The sequence below is a fragment of the Giraffa tippelskirchi genome, chromosome 1, assembly GCF_054371585.1.
Source record: "Giraffa tippelskirchi isolate mGirTip1 chromosome 1, T2T-mGirTip1v1.2.pri, whole genome shotgun sequence".
Classification (NCBI taxonomy): domain Eukaryota; kingdom Metazoa; phylum Chordata; class Mammalia; order Artiodactyla; family Giraffidae; genus Giraffa; species Giraffa tippelskirchi.
Window position 1 is genome coordinate 175,583,462 of NC_137275.1, and position 18,512 is coordinate 175,601,973.

At 42.5% G+C, this 18,512-nt stretch overlaps 1 protein-coding gene across 22 annotated transcripts in view; it reads right to left on the minus strand.

Moving 5' to 3' along the window:
* LOC145512650 (transducin-like enhancer protein 1) overlaps positions 1 to 18,512 on the minus strand; it is a 90,591-nt gene that overhangs the window by 70,603 nt on the left and 1,476 nt on the right. For all 22 annotated transcript variants that reach the window (XM_081507037.1, XM_081507028.1, XM_081507081.1 and 19 more), the window contains exons 2-4: positions 17,777 to 17,877; positions 16,270 to 16,333; positions 16,112 to 16,156 (exon numbers count right to left, since the gene is read on the minus strand). In XM_081507037.1, the coding sequence (XP_081363163.1) occupies positions 16,112 to 16,156; positions 16,270 to 16,333; positions 17,777 to 17,877 (210 nt within the window). The remainder of the gene's footprint in view (positions 1 to 16,111; positions 16,157 to 16,269; positions 16,334 to 17,776; positions 17,878 to 18,512) is intronic.

Here is an 18,512-nt window from a genome sequence, read left to right on the forward strand (position 1 = left end):
GTGCACAGTGACATCAAAAGTCAAGGAAAAAAATTACTTTCTCAAAAGCACCTTAGATCATAATTAAAATGAAATCTGGGGACTTTCCTGATGGTCCAGTAGTTAAGAATCCACCTGCCAATGCAAGGCACACAGGTTTGATCCCTGATCTGGAAAGATCCCACATGCTGTGGGACAACTAAGTCCATGCACCACAACTAATGAGCCAGTGCTGTAGAGCCTGGGAGCCACAACAAGAGAAGCCTGTACACTGCATCTAGAGAGTATCCCCTGCTCACCACAACTAAAGAAAGCCCACTCAAAGCAACAAAGACCTAATGCAGCCAAAAATAAAGTATTAATTTAGAAAAAATGAAATCTGATAGGCTGGTGAAAATTGTGTTCAAAGCATCCCCTTTGGGAAAAACTTTTAAGTATTTATAAAATGGTAAGTACAAGGATCCTAGATGACAGACTTCATTAGTACACTCAAGAGCCACAGGATATTAACCTGGCTATGCAGGTGGATGCAAAGAGAAACAGCATTTTAAATACAAATTAAAGGACTTCCATGATGGCCCAGTGGTTCAGACTCCCAATGTAGGAGGCCTGGGTCAATCCCTGCTTGAGGAACTAGATCCCACATGCCACAACTAAGACCCAGCACACATAAATAAATACAAATTAATTCTTAAACAAAGCACCTAATCATCACATCGCATCACAATACGATCCACAGAGAAATCTAAGCAGTAAGAGAAAAATAATCATCACTTCTCCAACATAACAATCAAGCTACTTCCAGGGGGTAAAAAGTTTGCTGTTTGAAGACAATTTAGTCAGGGCTACATGGATTGACCATAAATATATATATAATTAAAAGTATTTAAAGAAAAGCCCCCTTATGCCCAGTCGTATCACCTTGTAATTTTAAAATGACACATCAATGTTATAATGTGTTGTCTAACATTTACCAGGGAAGAATTAAACAAGAAGGGATGAAAGAATACTGAAAGAATACTGGATAATCCAAGTGAGAACAATTTGTAAACCAGGGGCCACCAGAAGTTACCACTCCTATCATTCACCAGTTATTTTACAAGTGGACAAATCAATTTTTGTGCTGGTGTGTTTTTAGAAAGCATCCTAGATATTCTTCCATTAATTATGTGGGTTCAAGACATGTCAATTCTTGTTTCCCAGAGCACAAGAAACCAAATTTAACCCACGTATTGTGTTACATGGGTCTGCACTCGCATGGTTCCCACAGGGCTGGGCTGGCTCAATAATGTCGAGCTTCTTCTGGAAGAACAGAATAGACTTCCTGCCATTTGGACTGTGAAACACAGTAATCCACCAGGGAATAAAGGTCAATGTTGCACTTTTGGTCATTACTGAATCATTTGAGATGATCTGCGGTGAGGATGAGAGGAAAATCGAAGGCTGTGAGAACGCTGCAAATGGCTTGACCTCGGACCAATTTCCATCTCCATCTGTCTAATAGACATGTGGATAAAAAGCCTCCCTCCTTCTGGGCTACTCTGCTGTTTTCAAATCCACCGCACAAGCCAGGAACCAGTTAAACAATACGTTAATAAGGGGAAATAACCTTCTAAGCCCCAGACTGACACTTACTCAGGTTTTAGGGCATCAGCTCAAGTTTGGAAAGCAATTTTCCAGTCTGCGAGCAGTTCTGCAAAGGAGAAATTCTAACGAATATGGAGAATCGTCTGCAGTGCAGGGGCATGTGCCAAAAATCTCCTTATTTGTACATGCAAATATATGCATGCTCACATACCTCCGCCCCCCAACCAAAAGACATCCACACGATTTCTATTACGTCTGCTAACACAAAGGGGAACAGCAGTTCCAAAAACTGTGTGCTGCTGAGGAATCCTTTTTCTTGCAATGTCCAATTAATGCTGCTTAATCATTATTAAAGCATTTCAATCATTAAATACAAAATATTCCTGGGAATCCATAGCATAATTATCACTTAAGCCACGGAATAAATGTTAATATCCTGACTTTACGCTAATACTCCTCTTCACTGGTTCAGTCAAGCTCTTTTGTGAAGGTAATGCTGGTCCATATGTAAGTTTAGGCCCCCACAGTATATCAATGTCAAACAACATCGTGTCAAGCTAAGATTCAATTCAGGTAAGTGCCACTGCCAAATTTTCTTGTTCCCAGACGGGCTTTAAGATTATTTTATTGCTTAAAATTTAATTTGTTCCAACTCGTGTCTCCATGACAACGTTGGCTAACCCTGCAAATCATTTGGGTAATTGGATATCTTATCTTTCTATTGCTCTCAAATCGAATGATTCTGCTAGAATTGTAACAGCCAATCAAATTTACAGTCCTCCTGAGTAATAGACTTGGAAAAGTAGCCACATTCATCTCCTCTTTACAGCCATATTAACCAGTATGCGACAAATAGTAGAATCTGGTCTTCAGACTATACTCCAAACTCTAAGTAATGTCAATACCAATATCCTCACTGTGCAAAGTCTACCCAAAAGCCCCTTCCTTTTTACACTATTTTAACTTGCAAAGCAACAATTGGTACCCATTCCATATAAATCCAGAGAAGGCAATGGCAACCCACTCCAGTACTCTTACCTGGAAAATCCCATGGAGGGAGGAGCCTGGTAGGCTACAGTCCATGGGATCACAGACAGTTGGACACGACTGAGTGACTTCACTTTCACTTTTCACTTTCATGCATTGGAGAAGGAAATGGCAACCCACTCCAGTGTTCTTGCCTAGAGAATCCCAGGGACGGGTGAGCCTGGTGGGCTGCTGTCTATGGGGTCGCACAGAGTCGGACACGACTGATGTGACTTAGCAGCAACAGCAGCCATATAAATCTTGAGCAATTTCAGCATTTTGAGGGAAACCAATGCATTTATCAGGAAAGGTAATAATAAAATAAAAATCTCAACTTTTGGTGGGTACTTAACCTTGTGATAAAATCATGACCAAAACAATGGCTGCACAAGATGACAGCAGACACCACCGCTGATCCGTCTGGGGCTCTTTCAGGTGGGTAGGCCACATCTGATATTGTACATTATAAAAAGTAAGAATGAATACAGATTTAGCAACCAGTTCAAAAATCTCTGTATCCCTAGAGAAATCCAGTTGAAATGTGACACCCCATTAATTTCATTTAATTCATGAATTCAGAACAGTCACAGCATTCAGAATAATCAATTATGAAATAGAGGTTTTTTTGTAAGATTCGAAAGTCAGCAGTTCCACTCGAGTTAGTGGTATGATTTTGGCCTTTGGTCAGCTAAAAAGGACAGGAGTTGGACACATTTCAATGGTCCAATTCCAATCTTCTCAGTAGCTGTACAAGGACACTGGCTCCGAGGGAGCTCAGGGCCCAGGCATTGTAAGAGGGTCAGTCGGCTTACAAAAGGAAAAGGTTCCGCAACCCAGGCCAACTGGCAGGCCGAGGGGTTGTCAAGAACTTCATGCTTCCCCTACGGACACTCAGAGGACTTCAGGACTTGAGCTAAACACAGAGCCACAACGTGGGGCATCTCGGCACACCGAAGTCAGTAGGCAGGCGGGCTTTTAAGCAAATGTGAGAGCAGGCACTGGCACAATTTGTCCAGCTGTGCCCTCTTTTAACCCAAATACTTAGAAAAGGTTGCTACTGCATCATGCTTGGCAATAAGAGTCAACAGTCTAAACTTCCAGTCCATCCAATCCCAATGGCCCTGCTTTTCTCTCCCTCCTGTGGGTTTTGTGTGTGTGTGTGTGTGTGTGTGTGTGTGTTCCTGCTTCCTCAAATACTAGCACTTAAGTAGCAATTGTGAACTGACAGTCTACAAAAATCTCAAGCCCATGGAATACGTGGAAAATACTGCAACACATCTACTCAAACTTTTGCATGCACTTCAGAATTTTCATAGCCAAAGAAAACTATACATGTCAATTTACATTCCCACCAACAGTGTAAGAGGGTTCCCTTTTCTTCACATCGTCTCCAGCAATTCTGTTTGTAGATTTTTTAATGATGGCCATTCTGACCGGTGTGAGGTGACACCTCATTGCACTTTTTAGACTTGCATTTCTCTAACAATGAGTGATGTTGAGCATATTTTCAGGTGTTTGTTGGCCCCCTGTACATCTTCTTTGGAGAAATGTCTGTCCAGGTCTTTCGCCCACTTTTTGACTGGGTTGTTTGCTTTTCTGGTATTGTACTGCATGAGCTGCTTGTATATTTTGGAGATTAATCCTTTGTCAGTTGTTTTGTTTGCAATTAGTCCTAAATGAGGTGGATGAACCCAGAGCCTATTACACAGGGTGGAGTAAGTCAGAAAGAGAAACACAAATATTGCATATTAACGCATGCATACGAAATCTAGAAAGATGGTGCTGATACTTCTATTTGCAGGGTAGCAATGGAGACACAGACACAGAGAACAGGCTTGTGGACACAGTGGGGAAAGGAAAGGGTGGGACAAATTGAGAATAGCATGGAAACATATATATTACCATATGCAAAATAGACAGCAAGTGGGAATTTGCTGTGTGACACTGGGAGCTCAACCCAGTGCTTTGTGACAACCTAGAGGGGTGGGATGGGGAGGTAGATGGCGGTGGGGGGGGTTCAGGAGAAAGGGAACATATGTATAACTGTGGCTGATTCATGTAGATGTATGGCAGAAACCAACACCATATTGTAAAGCAATTATCCTTCAATAAAAAAATAAACCAAAAATCTATATGTGTGTATACGTCATCAAGACACACGATTTTTTTCTTTCTCCAACAAAGCAACAACTGTCTTTAATTCACCCACACACCCCTTTTTTTTTTTTCAGGTTAATAAAACTTTCTTCCAATTCAAAATTTGATTTTCTACATTACATCAAAAAGAAGAAAAAAAAAAATAGGAAACGCACCTCCCATCCTTTATTCTGCCAGAACTCACTTCAATAAAAATGAACCAAATCTGTTCTCTGTTGTTCACTCATCCACTTAAATGAAAAAACTCAACACAAAGCTATTCTCATTGGTAGCTGTATTAACTACTTAACGCTGTTGCCTTCCAAGGGCACATTTTGCTGTTTGACTTAAATAAGGCATCTTAATTCCTCTAGACCACATATGTGTGCATGTGTATGTTATGTGCGAGCTCGGTTGTGTCCGACTCTTTTCAACCCTACAGATTGTAACCTGCCAGGCTCCTCTGTCCATGGGATTTTCGTGGCAAGAATACTGGAGTGTTGCCATTTCCTCCTCTAGGGGATCTTCCCAACCCAAGGATCAAACCCTCATCTCCTACATCTCCTGGACTCCAGGTGGATTCTTTTACCACTGAGCCACCATAGAGGCTGCCAACAGGAGATTAAAAAAAAGAGAGAAAAAAAAAAAATGTCCTTTTGAACCTACAGATAAATGCTCCTGATCTTAGAAGTAAACAAACAATAAAAAAGTTGAGGGGAAATACTGGAAAGCAAACAGTTCAGAGGCAGGAAGGAAGGAAACTGGACTTGGAAAAACAATAGGGAGCATGGCCTAGAATTCCAAATACAATGTACAGTTTCAAAGGAATCAATAATAGAGTCAATAACAGATTCTGAGAACAGCTGTCCTGAGACTACCCAAGTGCAGATTCCTGCACACAGGAACTCGCTCTATCTTGATAACTACCCTATCCAGTAGGTGCTACTGTCCTCCCCCAACCTTCTTGCCTGTTCCTTTCCTTTGCAAGGAGGGATAATTAATATCCAAGGGAGGCTGGGAGGATTTACAGAGAGCTCCTAGGTGGCTTAGTGGTAAAGAACTCGCCGGCAATGCAGGAGACAAGCATTTGATCCTCGGGTCAGGAAGATCCCTTGGAGAAGGAAATGGCTACCCACTCCAGTACTCTTGCCTGGGAAATCTCATGAACAGAGGAGTCTGGCGGGATACAATCCATGGAGTTGCAAAAGGAGTCAGCCATGACTTAGTGACTCAATAACAACCCACTGTACAATTTCTAGGGCACATGGAGCTCAGTACATGGAGCTAAGAATATTTACTCTCACGTCCCAAATAAGCTTACTCCTGGTGGCTCAGTAGTAAAGAATCTGCCTGCCAGTGCAAGAGATGCGGGTTCGATCCCTGAGTTGGGAAGATCCCTGGGAGAAGGAAATGGCAACCCACTCCAGTATTTTACCTGGGAAATCCCATAGACAGAGGAGCCAGGGGGGATACAGTCCATGGAGTTTCAAAGAGTCTGACACGACTTAGCGACTAAACAATAACAACAACAATAATAAACCCAAGAAGCTGACTTTTGAAAGCCAAACTGCTGAAACAGACAAGTGTCTGAGAACTGAGTGGGCACCTGTAGCTGCAGGTAGCATGGGGACCAGATGCCCTTCCTCCATCCCAGGGGCCCAACCATTTTTCTCTCCATACCAGACCAAGATGCAGATCAATGTTTAAGACTCCCTTTCCTAAACCAAAAGCAACCTTTTTATTTACACTCACTAATCCATAGAAGCCTTTCAAATGGCACAAATAAAGGCGGCTGCATTTTGTTCTCTAAATCAATTTTCTCCCCAGCCATCAACTAGATGTTCCTGCACAGAGAAAGAACAGCCCTTCCCTTCTAATTCAAAAATCCATACTGCCATTGCCCTTGCAAACTGCTAAACAAGCAGTATCGGCAAGTCACTTGTGTTCTGTAATATATTTACTGCAAATCCCAATGGCTCACCTCCTAATGCAGTTTTTTATTGTGTCTGTGTGTGTCAATACACTGGCCATTCACCTTACTTGTAAGAGGCTCTGCCCAGCTATTTGCTCAAGGCATCAAGAGGGGGCAGAGGACAAAGGCTGCTCTCCTAGAGGTCCCAGCATTGGAGCCTCCTCCTCATGCCAGGATCCTCAAAGAGGTTTTGGTCTCCAGCAATTCACATCCTAATACCACCCACAGCATCTGAGAGTCCACCTTAAGTTCTCCATCAGGCGAGCTTCCATTCACATAAACTTCAAAACCAGAGTCCTAATCAGAGTCCTTCCCAGTTTCCTACCTATCAACACTAAAGCTGTTTCCCTGGTGAATTTGCTGACCACAACTGAAAGGTGCATTATCAAGCACCAAAAGGGGAAGGGGAATCTGGCTTTTTTGTTTAAGTACAAACCTCTGCTTTCAGGTGAGAGCATAAGAGCAAGCACCCCAACACCACATAATGGTGGATCATCTAATACAATCACGCCAGAAACACAAAGGGCAAGTTAGAAGGAAAATGTTACAAAATACTATAAACACCTATTCAGATGGAACTCTTAAGAGTATACTCGGAGAAACTCCCCTTCCATGTGCATCAGCCTCAAAGGTTGCTAAAGAAAGGCTTGAATTATCTATTATCTTTCAGGGTGAGAAGGCAAAAGCTCTATGCAAGATATGGGACAGGCAGAGATATTACAAAAATGCTACTTTACTGACAGACTCCCGGAATCAAATAGGTGAGTATAATACAAGGTGTTCACTTTACATTTCTTTCCCCTTTTCTGTATATTTGAAACTCTTCATAGTAAAATGTTTGGGGTGGGGGAGGAACTCTGTAAAGACAAGTAAATCATGCCCATGCTCCGTCAGGACTGACTCTCTACAACCCCATGGACTGTAGCCTACCAGGCTCCTCTGTCCATGCAACTTTTCAGGCAAGAATACTGGAATGGGTTGTCATTTCCTTCTCCAGGGACTCTTCCTGACTCAGGGATCAAACCCGCATCTCCTGCATTGGCAAGTGGGTTCTTTACCACTGAGCCACCTGGGAAGCCTCTATAAGTAAATAATCAATAGTATAATTATTAAGAAACCTGGCGACTAAGTCAAGTCTAATGCCCTGGGAGAAGCTTGTTATGCAACTTATCCGCAGCTCTGTTAGTGGCTGTGGTCATCCTTAGGAGATAGACGGTGGTTCCCAGGGCAGTAATGCATGCACACACTCAATTCACATGGAAACCCAGACCTCAGCAACATACTACTTCTGTTTTCTTTTTATCTTTTTACTACAAACTGAAATATATTACTCTAATTAAACTTCCCTGAGTAGCCTCCATAGATATTTGACTATAAATCATTTTTCCAAAAGAAAAACATCTGAGCAAAAGTGGTTGGATGAGATTAGAACTGTAATCCTACAAAACATCTGCTGAAACCAAACAGATTTCACTCTTAATTTTATCACAAGGACTCATACTCTAGAGTCAAGTTTTTAATCTAGATTCCATGGACTTGCTGATGGATCTTAAGATGTCCACAAAGAGCCAAAATTCTTTGGCAAAGCAGCATGTGTATCAAAATACATGTTTTTTTGCCAAGCAGGTTTTACCTGATTTTCATATGGGTTCAGGATCCAAAATAGTTACTCTACCTGCTTTGAGGGGCATTAAATGCAACTGAAATGCCTACTCAGGGATTTTCCTGGGGGTCCAGTGGCTAAGACTCCACAATCCTAATGTAGGTGACCTGGGTTCAATTCTTGGTTGAGGAACCAAATCCTACATGCCACAACTAAAGATCCCACACACTGCATTAAAAAAAAAGAAAAAAGATCCTGCACGCCACAACTAAGACTTGGCACAGTCAAATACATAAATAAATACTTAAAAAAAATTTTTTTAAATGCCTACTCAAACTCACTGGGAAAGATGCAAATCTCAAACTCAAGCCTCAAGCAGACTGCAGCATAGTTGAAGTAACAGAAAAAGGCACATGAAAATACCACTACAAAAATCAGAGCAAAAATAAGTGATGTGACAGCCTCCTGTTGGGAGCCATGGAAGGCCTTGAAGTAAAAAGGTAGTGTTGGTATTTGAATTAGATCTTGAAGGATATTGAAGAAGGCCTTGTGAACTTTGACAAAAAAGCCTGGACATTTAAGAAAACAGAAAAACACAAAGCATGTTTTAGGTATGAAGAAGGGACCCATCTGGCTGGGTTAAATGACCTGGAGGGAAGAGGATGGAGGTGACCGGGTAAGACTGGCAGGGACAGTGACCAGAGGCAGACACAGAGGCTGTGAGTGATGGGCAAAGAGGCAACCACCAGAGTGGGAAGTCAAAATTAGAAAACTTGGGCATACTGAAGAGATGAAAAGACCCAAGCCCCTCATTCACTCCCTTAAAGATGCTCCCTTCCAGGATGGGCATTCCAAAACTGTTTACAGTGTGGGTTAATGTTGACCATGGAGTCAGGGCACCCCAGGGGCCACACTGGACAAGCCGACAGGGAGCACCGAGACTGTGAGAACTTTGATGTTAACCACTCCAATTAAAATTTGCATTTATTATACAAGTATACAACAATCAGTATAGTAACATATTTATAGAACTTAACAATTCATAAATAAACAAGTCTGGGGATATGTTTTTAAACTTTTTACTGACTGGCTGTACAAAGCTAGTTAGATCCCTAAAGACAGTACTATCAAACCCAGCCTAGAAAATTTCCTGGATGTCCAATGGTTGAGATTCCATGCTTTCACGGCTGAAGGTGCAGGTTCAATCCATGGTTGGGGAACTAAGATTCCTCAAGCCATGCAGCAGAGGGGAAAAAAGAAAAACAACAACAACAACAACCCAGCCTAGTACCACGTGTATTTATTTCAGTGGTTTAACAAGTAGCATGATTTGGACACACAAGTTCAAATGTACCTATGTTCTCAAAGACAACCGATTATACTTTATCAAATGAATAGTGACTATCTAATGAGTACCTACTGAAAATAGGTACACTACCCCTTTCAGCATGCACAGCAATGCACGCCCACCACGCTTAATAACAATTTTTCCTCTATTTGGCAGGTGAAAAAACTGATTCAATGAACAGAATTCTTCTGGTTTGATTTTCCTTATACTCAAAATAGCCTTCACCCTTCCCTTTTCCGGCAAACATATTTTGTGGTCAAAGAATGACCAAGTAGCAAATAATGCTACTAGAAAAATTAGAAAAATGTGTTTGTTATATTTAGTATGAAAACATGGGGGTGGGATGAAGGTAAACAATATTCTCATGGTTGTGACTATTATGCTGCTTTAAAGTAGGCAAATAGAATTAAAAATTTACTAGGTACCAAAAATTGAAACGTAAAATAATGAAATACAGATTTGTTTGAAATCACAGGTTAGTTGGTAAAATTTTGTGTCAACATTTCTTGTAGTTTCACAAAAAGCATTATGGTGACTGGGTGATCTATATAACTGAACAGTTCTGTAATCACTGTGGTCTTGCAAACAATTTTAGAAACCATTTTTTTCTTTAACCAAATGAATAGTAATACAGGAATCTCTTATGTTAAAATTTCACTGTGAACTTTTTTCATTTTTCCAATCAAACCATGCCTCAGAAAAAAATTAGAAAACCTCTCCCACACCTGAGGGGTCCATGCCTACACACACACACACACACACAACCACACACACACACAACCACACTCTCTCTCTCTCTCTTCTCTCTCTACTTCACGCACCAAGCCATATTCATGGAACAATCCTATGGCACATTTCTTACTACAGAATTCATCAGTCCCATTATCAAACACTATTTTTGAAGCTATAAATGCCTACTCTTGTCAAATCAGCCAACCTCCCAAAACAGCTGTCTAAAATTTAATTACAGACCATTACACTAAATACTCCGCATCAAACGTACTAGTCCTGAGAATTTCAATTTTTAAAAATCTGAAGCAACAGCTAAGTACAGGGATGGGAAGGGGTGGGGGGAGGGCATAGGACATGACTGAGTCAATCAAAGCTTAATGACAGCCCACTCAGTTTCTTAGTTTCCTCAAATTTAATCCAAGCCTGGAGACCACAAAAGTTTAATAATAGAAAAGTCGAAGACTCAGATCTAGGGAAACTCAAAATGGTTCCAGGAGCCAGTAACTGAATATATCTTTAGTGAAACTACCACACAAGATATTTATTTAAATATTTGCTAAGGGAACAGATTTTCCTTTCTGCGTTTCTTAATAAACACTATTTGAAGGGACCTCTGAAGCCTCTGGACAGACTCTCCTCAGCTGACATATACATGGAGCTGGGTTTGAAGCCCGGTGGGGGATGCTCCTTGCTCTGGAGGAGTGAGTCCCCTCTGGAGCGCAGAGCTCTATGTCACAGTCTGTCTAGTCTCACCCTCTGCTCAGAGCAGGAAACCAGGGTCCAGGCAACTTGTTAATGACTCACCCCATCACTAACAGGGTCCCTAATAAGTGACTTCAGTCAGCTCTATCTTACACCAAGATAGATCCCACACATCACTGGAACATTCCACCTCGCCCTGCTCTCTGGAGATGCAGAGCAAAGGGGAGGGGAGGGCGGCCTCTGACCCCACATGTGCCTCCCTGGCCTCACCTCATCCTATTCCCAACCCTGTTAGATTCTACCCCTACATAAAATGCTGGCATTTTCTTCTTCACGGATTTTTTGGCTTTGATTTCAAACTTTAAAAATATTTAAAAAGCTTGATGGTTGGATGGCATCATCGACTCAAGGGGCATGAGTTTGGGCAAACTCCGGGAGACAGTAAAGGACAGGGAAGCCTGGCGTGCTACAGCCCATAGGGCTGCAAAGAGTGGGGCACAACTGAGCGACTGAACAACAATTAGGCTTTCTGACAACCCCCTTAAACTCTATGCCCAAGGCAAATGCCTCACTCGCCTACCCTAGCCCTGGCCCTGGACAGAAACCCACAACGAGCCCAGCTGTGGAAGGGGTCAGGAGGCTGCTGCGTAAGGAGTGAAGGATTTGCCTGGCTTGCTGATAAAAACAAACAAACAAAAAAAACAAAGGCTAATCCTGCACCTCAGAATCGAGGTTCTACACACAGGGAGCTTTATCTCTTAACTCCTACTTGTAAAGGACAGGCCTGGCTAATGAAATGAAGTGAGGGACCACTCCAACCTTGATGACAGTATCTTCTTTGTATTACAAGATGGAGCTTTAACTCCAAGTGCCTATACTCCAGCTGATCAGTTCCATTCGGAGACGCTGACTTAAAAAAGAATAAAAAAAAGATCTCAAAACGAGAAGCTGTAGACCGAAAACCCACATGGTTTAAAAGCAGGAAGAAAGTAAAACATACAGACAAAATAATGAGGGTCACATCAAAGGAATTAACCCCGAGTGAACCCCTAACAGTTCCACCACAACACTTTTAAAGCACTACTGAAGAACATTTCTTTCTAGAGAGGAACTAACTGTGAAAGCAGTCTTAACTCCAAAATTTATATGATCTGAGACACTGTGCTTGGAAATGTTCAGCTCTCATCTGTTTGTTTTTTTCCCTCCTTCTCCTCTCCTTCCCTACCCCACAATCAGGACTGCAGAAAACTTTCCTACCAGTCTTTTCATTTATTTTTAAATTCTTCCACCACCCTGGAGAGCCCTAAGCACTGCCTTCTCTTCAAAAGAATACAGGCACAGAGAGGCAAAGTAATCGATCAAACTCACTGCATTGCTGGGTTTCAACTAGGAATCCTGATAATGCGTTTCATGGTTTTTTTTGGTTCTTAGGCCTATTTTAACCTGTGGACAGTATTGCTCAGTTGGTTACAACCTTCTACTTGCCTAAAGCTGTGGCCCCCACCCACCAGTCAGTACTGCTGATTTTCCTAATTTCTACAATATGTGCCTTGCTCCAAGGTGTCTTGCAAATGGTGAAACTGGTCAAAACAGATAAAGATCGAACACAGGCACACACCAGAGTAGGTGTAGGTCGCTAAGCACAGGCTCAAGGGTGATTCCACTACTGGCCTCATCCTCCAAAGGCAGCAGGGTTGGGGGAGACAGGGAGGAAGCACTGAATGGGGAGCCAGGTGACCCAAACTCAAGTTTCAGTAGATTCTGGGCCCTGACAAGTTGCAGACTCTGAGCATGTGCCCCCACACTACAAGGCACAGCACAACACCTATCCAATCTACTTCACAGGACAAGGCCAATTGCTTTTGAAAATTAAGTGCTGTACAAATTCATGCCACTAAAGACAACTTATGGCATGGCTTTATCAGTGTGCTAAACAGGTACACAAGTGGGATAAATAAGCCCTATGTAAGGATTTACAATGCATCTTGTTCCCCAAAATAACATGCCACATGACAGGAAAAAAAAAAAAAACTTTATCAAGCTGCCAAACACACTAGGCACAGTCCTATCCTCAAAAACAGCTAGACTCACGTTAACCTATTTTTTCATGTACCCGAACACTGGTGGTATCAGAACTGCTCCAACTTTCATGAAAAGTCTCCACCTTCCTGTATAGAGATATCTAGAGTTTATATGACCTACCTGAAAAGAGACAGACAGGCAGGAAGCTATAAAAAGCACAAAGGAAAAAAAATTTTGTCTTCATGCTACAATTAGAGATTTAAATATCCATGATCACCCTGATTTCATTGACTTTTTGGTAACTGGCCACAGATGGCAGCAGAGAAAGTAAGGGGAAGGCTTATCAGGAAGTGTTGACACAACATAAACACGGACTGTGGGCACCAAACCAGCTAAGGAAACCACAATTATACCATTCGTGATCTGGATGCACTTCCACTTTCAAACTTCCAGACAGAAAAGGTGGTGGTGAGATTTGACACCGAAATCTCCAAACTCACCCCTCAACAAAGCCGCTGAAAGATGGGGAGGAGAGTGGTCGTCACGCTGGAGACAAATCTTAACATCAAAGCACTCTCCATGGAAAGTTTCCCCATCACTGCATTTTTTTTTTTTTTCCAGTAACAAAGATGTTGTCAGAAATGACAATTTTTTGTGTCCCCTGATGATGCCTTGCTAGCATTTGGTTATAAGCCATAAAGCAGGACTAATTTCAGCCTGTCGAGTCTTGCTAATGCCCAGTTTCCCCCTAGAGAGAATTCCTGTCAAATCTAATGAGAGCTCCAAAGGCCCTCTCTACAATATAATGAGCACTTAGGCCATGCTGGTGATCAGGCGGCAAAAAGCATCAATTTGAGCCTGGCTACACCCTGGGGGCCAGACGTCACCAGTTTTAATAAGAATTATGATTACTAGCTGCACCAAATGCCTCCTCAGAACTTATTATTAATGTGTGACATTCAGAAGGATGTTTTTCAAATGTAAGGCCACTTTAAACTGAATTACAGCACGGCTTTGCATACCACTCTAGTTAAGGGTCTGTCAGCATTTACAATATAAACCAAATTTCAGGGGGCTTAACATCCTACTATGGAGAACACAACATCTCTCAACTTTTCACATTTTTCAAATTACTGAGCCAATTATACACAGCATATTATTAACGCACACTGGCTCATGAACAGACAATATATACCCACAAATGCCCAATGGAGTCCAGAAACTCATTAGAAAACTATTTTCACACCATGGGGTTCCTGATCCTCCTTCTCCCTTCCTCCTTTCGATAGAGGTCCTCCACCAAGTACAGGAACCCAGGAGAACTTCCCACCTCCTGTAGCTCCCCCAATAAATCCAGCACCAATACACATCATATAGAGGTGGCGTTCCTCTGTACAGAGTCAGTGAGGTTATTACATCCCTTTGAGTTTATGAGTTTAAGAGAAAGCTCAATCTCCTCCTTACCCTTCCAGAATATTTGCTGGGGGAAAAAATGTGCCTTTAGGGTAACTTTAAAAAAACAAAGTGGCACATTAGAACTCCTCCAAGTTTATTTGCATAATTCATTTAAAAGACCATATATCTTTTAGTATAATTACTATCAACAAGTTACAATTGCCTCAATCAGGCACTGGCCCCTTTAAGCATACAGAAACAAAGACACAAACCCAACAGAAACTAGGCTACCAACTTTGCAAATCAGAATAGAACTGGCATTTTTAAAAGCCCAATTACACTGCTAATGAAAAACCCTGAACTTAACCATCTCCTTCCAAACACGTATCTGAGAACAGATCTAATGTACACGATGATAACATAACATTATGAAATCTATGATGAATTAAAAATCAAAGAGTGCAGAGTTACAAAAGCAGAATTCAACTCTGAAACACACTTGCTTAATGAAAGTCTTTGAATATAAGGAAGATCTGAAGGCTGAACTAATCAATTTCTCCACTGTGCCCCAGCCGGTCAGCCATGCTCTTTAATTTAATGAAACAAGGGTTTGAGATGAAATAGCACATATACATCAAGTAAGAATTGTATTGTTGCACTTTGAAATGTGTCCAACTGTGCAACTTCATCTGATGATAATTTTTTAAGAGGCAATCGATTTCTAAAAGACTTATTGTACCCGAGTCTTGATGAAAAAGTGAATGTCAGCATATCTCCAGAATACTTACACCCTGCCATTAATGCTTTCTTTGGCAGACAATGACTACTCAATCGAGGGTCCTTTGGGCTGAGCAATCATTTAGCTTTTCTTCTCTTATGAGGTCCTTAGTGCCTTGTTCCAGCTCAATACTCTTTTTATACACCATTATAGTAGCCATAAGTGTGAATTTTATGGGAACTTGCAAACTCATAGTCATAGCTTGAGCTTTCCAGTCACTAATCTTTTCATGCTTCTGAAACTACTAGGACTGAAGCAACTCCCAACATATGCTGTGGTCATAAAAGGATGCTTTTTTCACCTCCAAACCTGTATCAACCGAGACATTTTTTAAAAAGTTGTTTGCTAATATGCCACTAATCCTGAGTGTTGCTTTATGTAGCCCCCAAAACTCCATACTCTGTCTTATACCTTGTTTAACCTGAGTAAAGAAACTCCTGAATACCCGTCTTTCCCCCAAAGGGCCACACTTCTTTCCAAATCAGCACAAAAACATTAGCTATTCTGAACTTCAGAACTTGACAGGATATCCAGATCTTCCAAGAGGAGAATAAATGTATCCAGGCAGTAAAGTCAAGTCAAAGCCTCAATTCCAATCTGCCTATAAACAGGCTAGTTTACACTTCCAAAGCACCTCTCACCTAGTAACTTAAACATTCTACAACTGTCAAGAACCAGCCCTTGCTGCAGAATACTACCCCCCAATTCCCAGAAAGGGAAACCAAGGCTGAAATATGGCATGCAGATACCTCCCACTACTGAGGACAAAGCCAGTACTACAGAATCATGTCTTGATTTCTCATTTCAACTTGAGACTTCACTAAAGCTTACCTGTTTATGCATTTCTATGTTTAATCCATATGACATTTCATAATACTGTAAAAAGAAAAAAGAACCAAGCATTTCATTAACTCATGTTCTGTAATGCCGAGAACACATATTTGTTACTATTACATGAAAAGGGAAAAAGCCTAATCTTTGATACCTACCATCACATAGTGCCTCTGCATTTCTGTCTTTTCACTTGCCAGTTTCTCACATTCCAATTTAAGGCTATGAAAACAAAACAGGCAACTTAATGTAAACATTATGTCACTTGTTTTAACATCTGCCTCACATATTTGCACTTCAAGTAAAAACACAGACCAATTTGGAAAAGCCATAAACTATCTAGGTAAACACCCAAAAGCTTTGTCCTTGCATTAAGTGGGGAAAAGGAATAAGAGGAATAGTGCAAGGTATCCACTTAAAAACTAAGCTTTTCCTTCTTGGTGCATACCTGGTCTGATGCCAAGACCAAAAGATCTGTCAAAACTTCTGATATACTCAGAAGACTGATTTCTCCTCGTGGTCATCTGTTCACTCCTACTTGTTTTCCTGCATCAAAGTTTGCTTCTCTGGACTTAATCAAAATCTGGCCTTTGTATAACCTTCAGTCTCAGGCATAGGCTGTGTCACCTCTGCCAACTCAAACAGCCTCTTGGTTTGAAAACTGTATCTGTAAAGTTACTTCTACAACTGCTGGTCCCTTTTAATACCTTTGTTTCTTAATTCCCTGCCAAAATATGTCATGTAGCTTCTGCAATTAAAGTGGGCTGAAGTCCTCTCTTCCTGGCAAACATGGTGTGGGCAGGGATGCTTCAAGCTCTAGAGATTATAATCTTCAAGTAGACAAAAGGTCAATAATCAGAAAGCCTCTGACAAAAATAAGAAAGTTCACACCCAAGCAGCTGTGTGCTTTCTCTCGGGCATGATAAAAACAAAACCTGTCATTACAGTTATTTCTTAGCTCTAATCAGCTAAGAATTCATAGAAGCAGGGGAAGAAACTAACATTTCTAGAAAATCTACTATGGACAGGGTGCTTTACAAATAGCTTTCTTTTATACATTTTCTGAAGCAGCTTTCATTAGATGAAGAGACTAAAGGTGAGATGACTACAAATGTGACTCCAATCCCTGGCTCTACCCAAACCAATCCAGAATGAAGCCAAAGCAGGTGAGCTGTCCCCTAAACACATCCACAGCACCCCCACTAATGATGGGCACAGCTAAAACCACCTACCCTCCCATAATGGACTTTGCCTCAAAGAACCCATTCTAGTATGGCAAACAGCGATTTCAACACTGGCTTTGCCTCTCTGAACCTGCACTCCTGAGCTGGGGCATCGACTGAACCAAGCTCAGCCTGTTGCAAAATAAATAAATGAAGTGCAAATATTGACAGTTCTCATGCAACTCCTAAATACACGAAAAAAGGCTCCTTGGAACAGCAGCAAACGGGCAAAGGGGAAACAATGGGAGGAGGAGGAGACAAGAGAAGAGGCGGCCCGGGAAGAGCAGGGGAAAGGGGTAACGTGAATGACAGGTCTTAACTGCGACTCCACGCGCCACCGCCTGGACGCAAGTACTAAGTACAGCCGCCGCCGCCACCAGGATGGGCGACCAGGGCACAGCGCTGCCCGGAGACCACTCATCGGGCGCGGCCCGACACGCACCTGTGATACTGCGCCTGCAGGAACTGAAATTCCTCTTTAATCCGGTCCAGGGACTCCGGGATAGTGAACTTGAAGGGCTGGCCTGCAGCCTGGTGCGGCGTCTAAGGGCGACCAGCGAGGGGGACCGAGCGACAGGGATGCGGGCGGTTGGATAAAGCAGTCGGAGAATCAAAGAGTGGGTGGGACATAAACAAAAAATAAAGTTAGAAGTGGCGCCAAACGGAGTCCCGAACTCGAGTTTGCGCTTCACTTGGGGAGAGAGAAGGTGGACCTTCCCAGATCCGAAGCTCCTCAAATGACGCTCGCAACCTCTTCCAGCCTCCAGGGTGGGACGCGGTAAGTGCGCCTGGGTCACCTGGTTGAAGGGACAAGGGTCCGCGGCGGCGGCCGTGGAGGACCTGGTCAGACTGTTGTCGACGACGCCGCCCCCTCCCTCAGGGGGCGATAATGACCCCGGGGACCAGAAGCGAAAACTCCCTGACGTTCCCCGTTCCCAGAGTCGCCGGGGCCACCTTCAGGCGCGCCGGAACCGGGGCCTCATTGACATGTAAATAGACGAGACCAGAAACAAAGCGAGGGGCGCACTACCCGCCAGGGGAAGGGAGAGGATGCGGCCGCGGGAGAAACCCCAGTCTCCTTAAGTGCCCCGCCCGCCCAGTCTAGACGTCAAGTAGGAGGGAGCCTAGAGCAAAGGGGGAGAAATGAGAGTTTCAGCCCCCTTCCCACACAGGAGGAG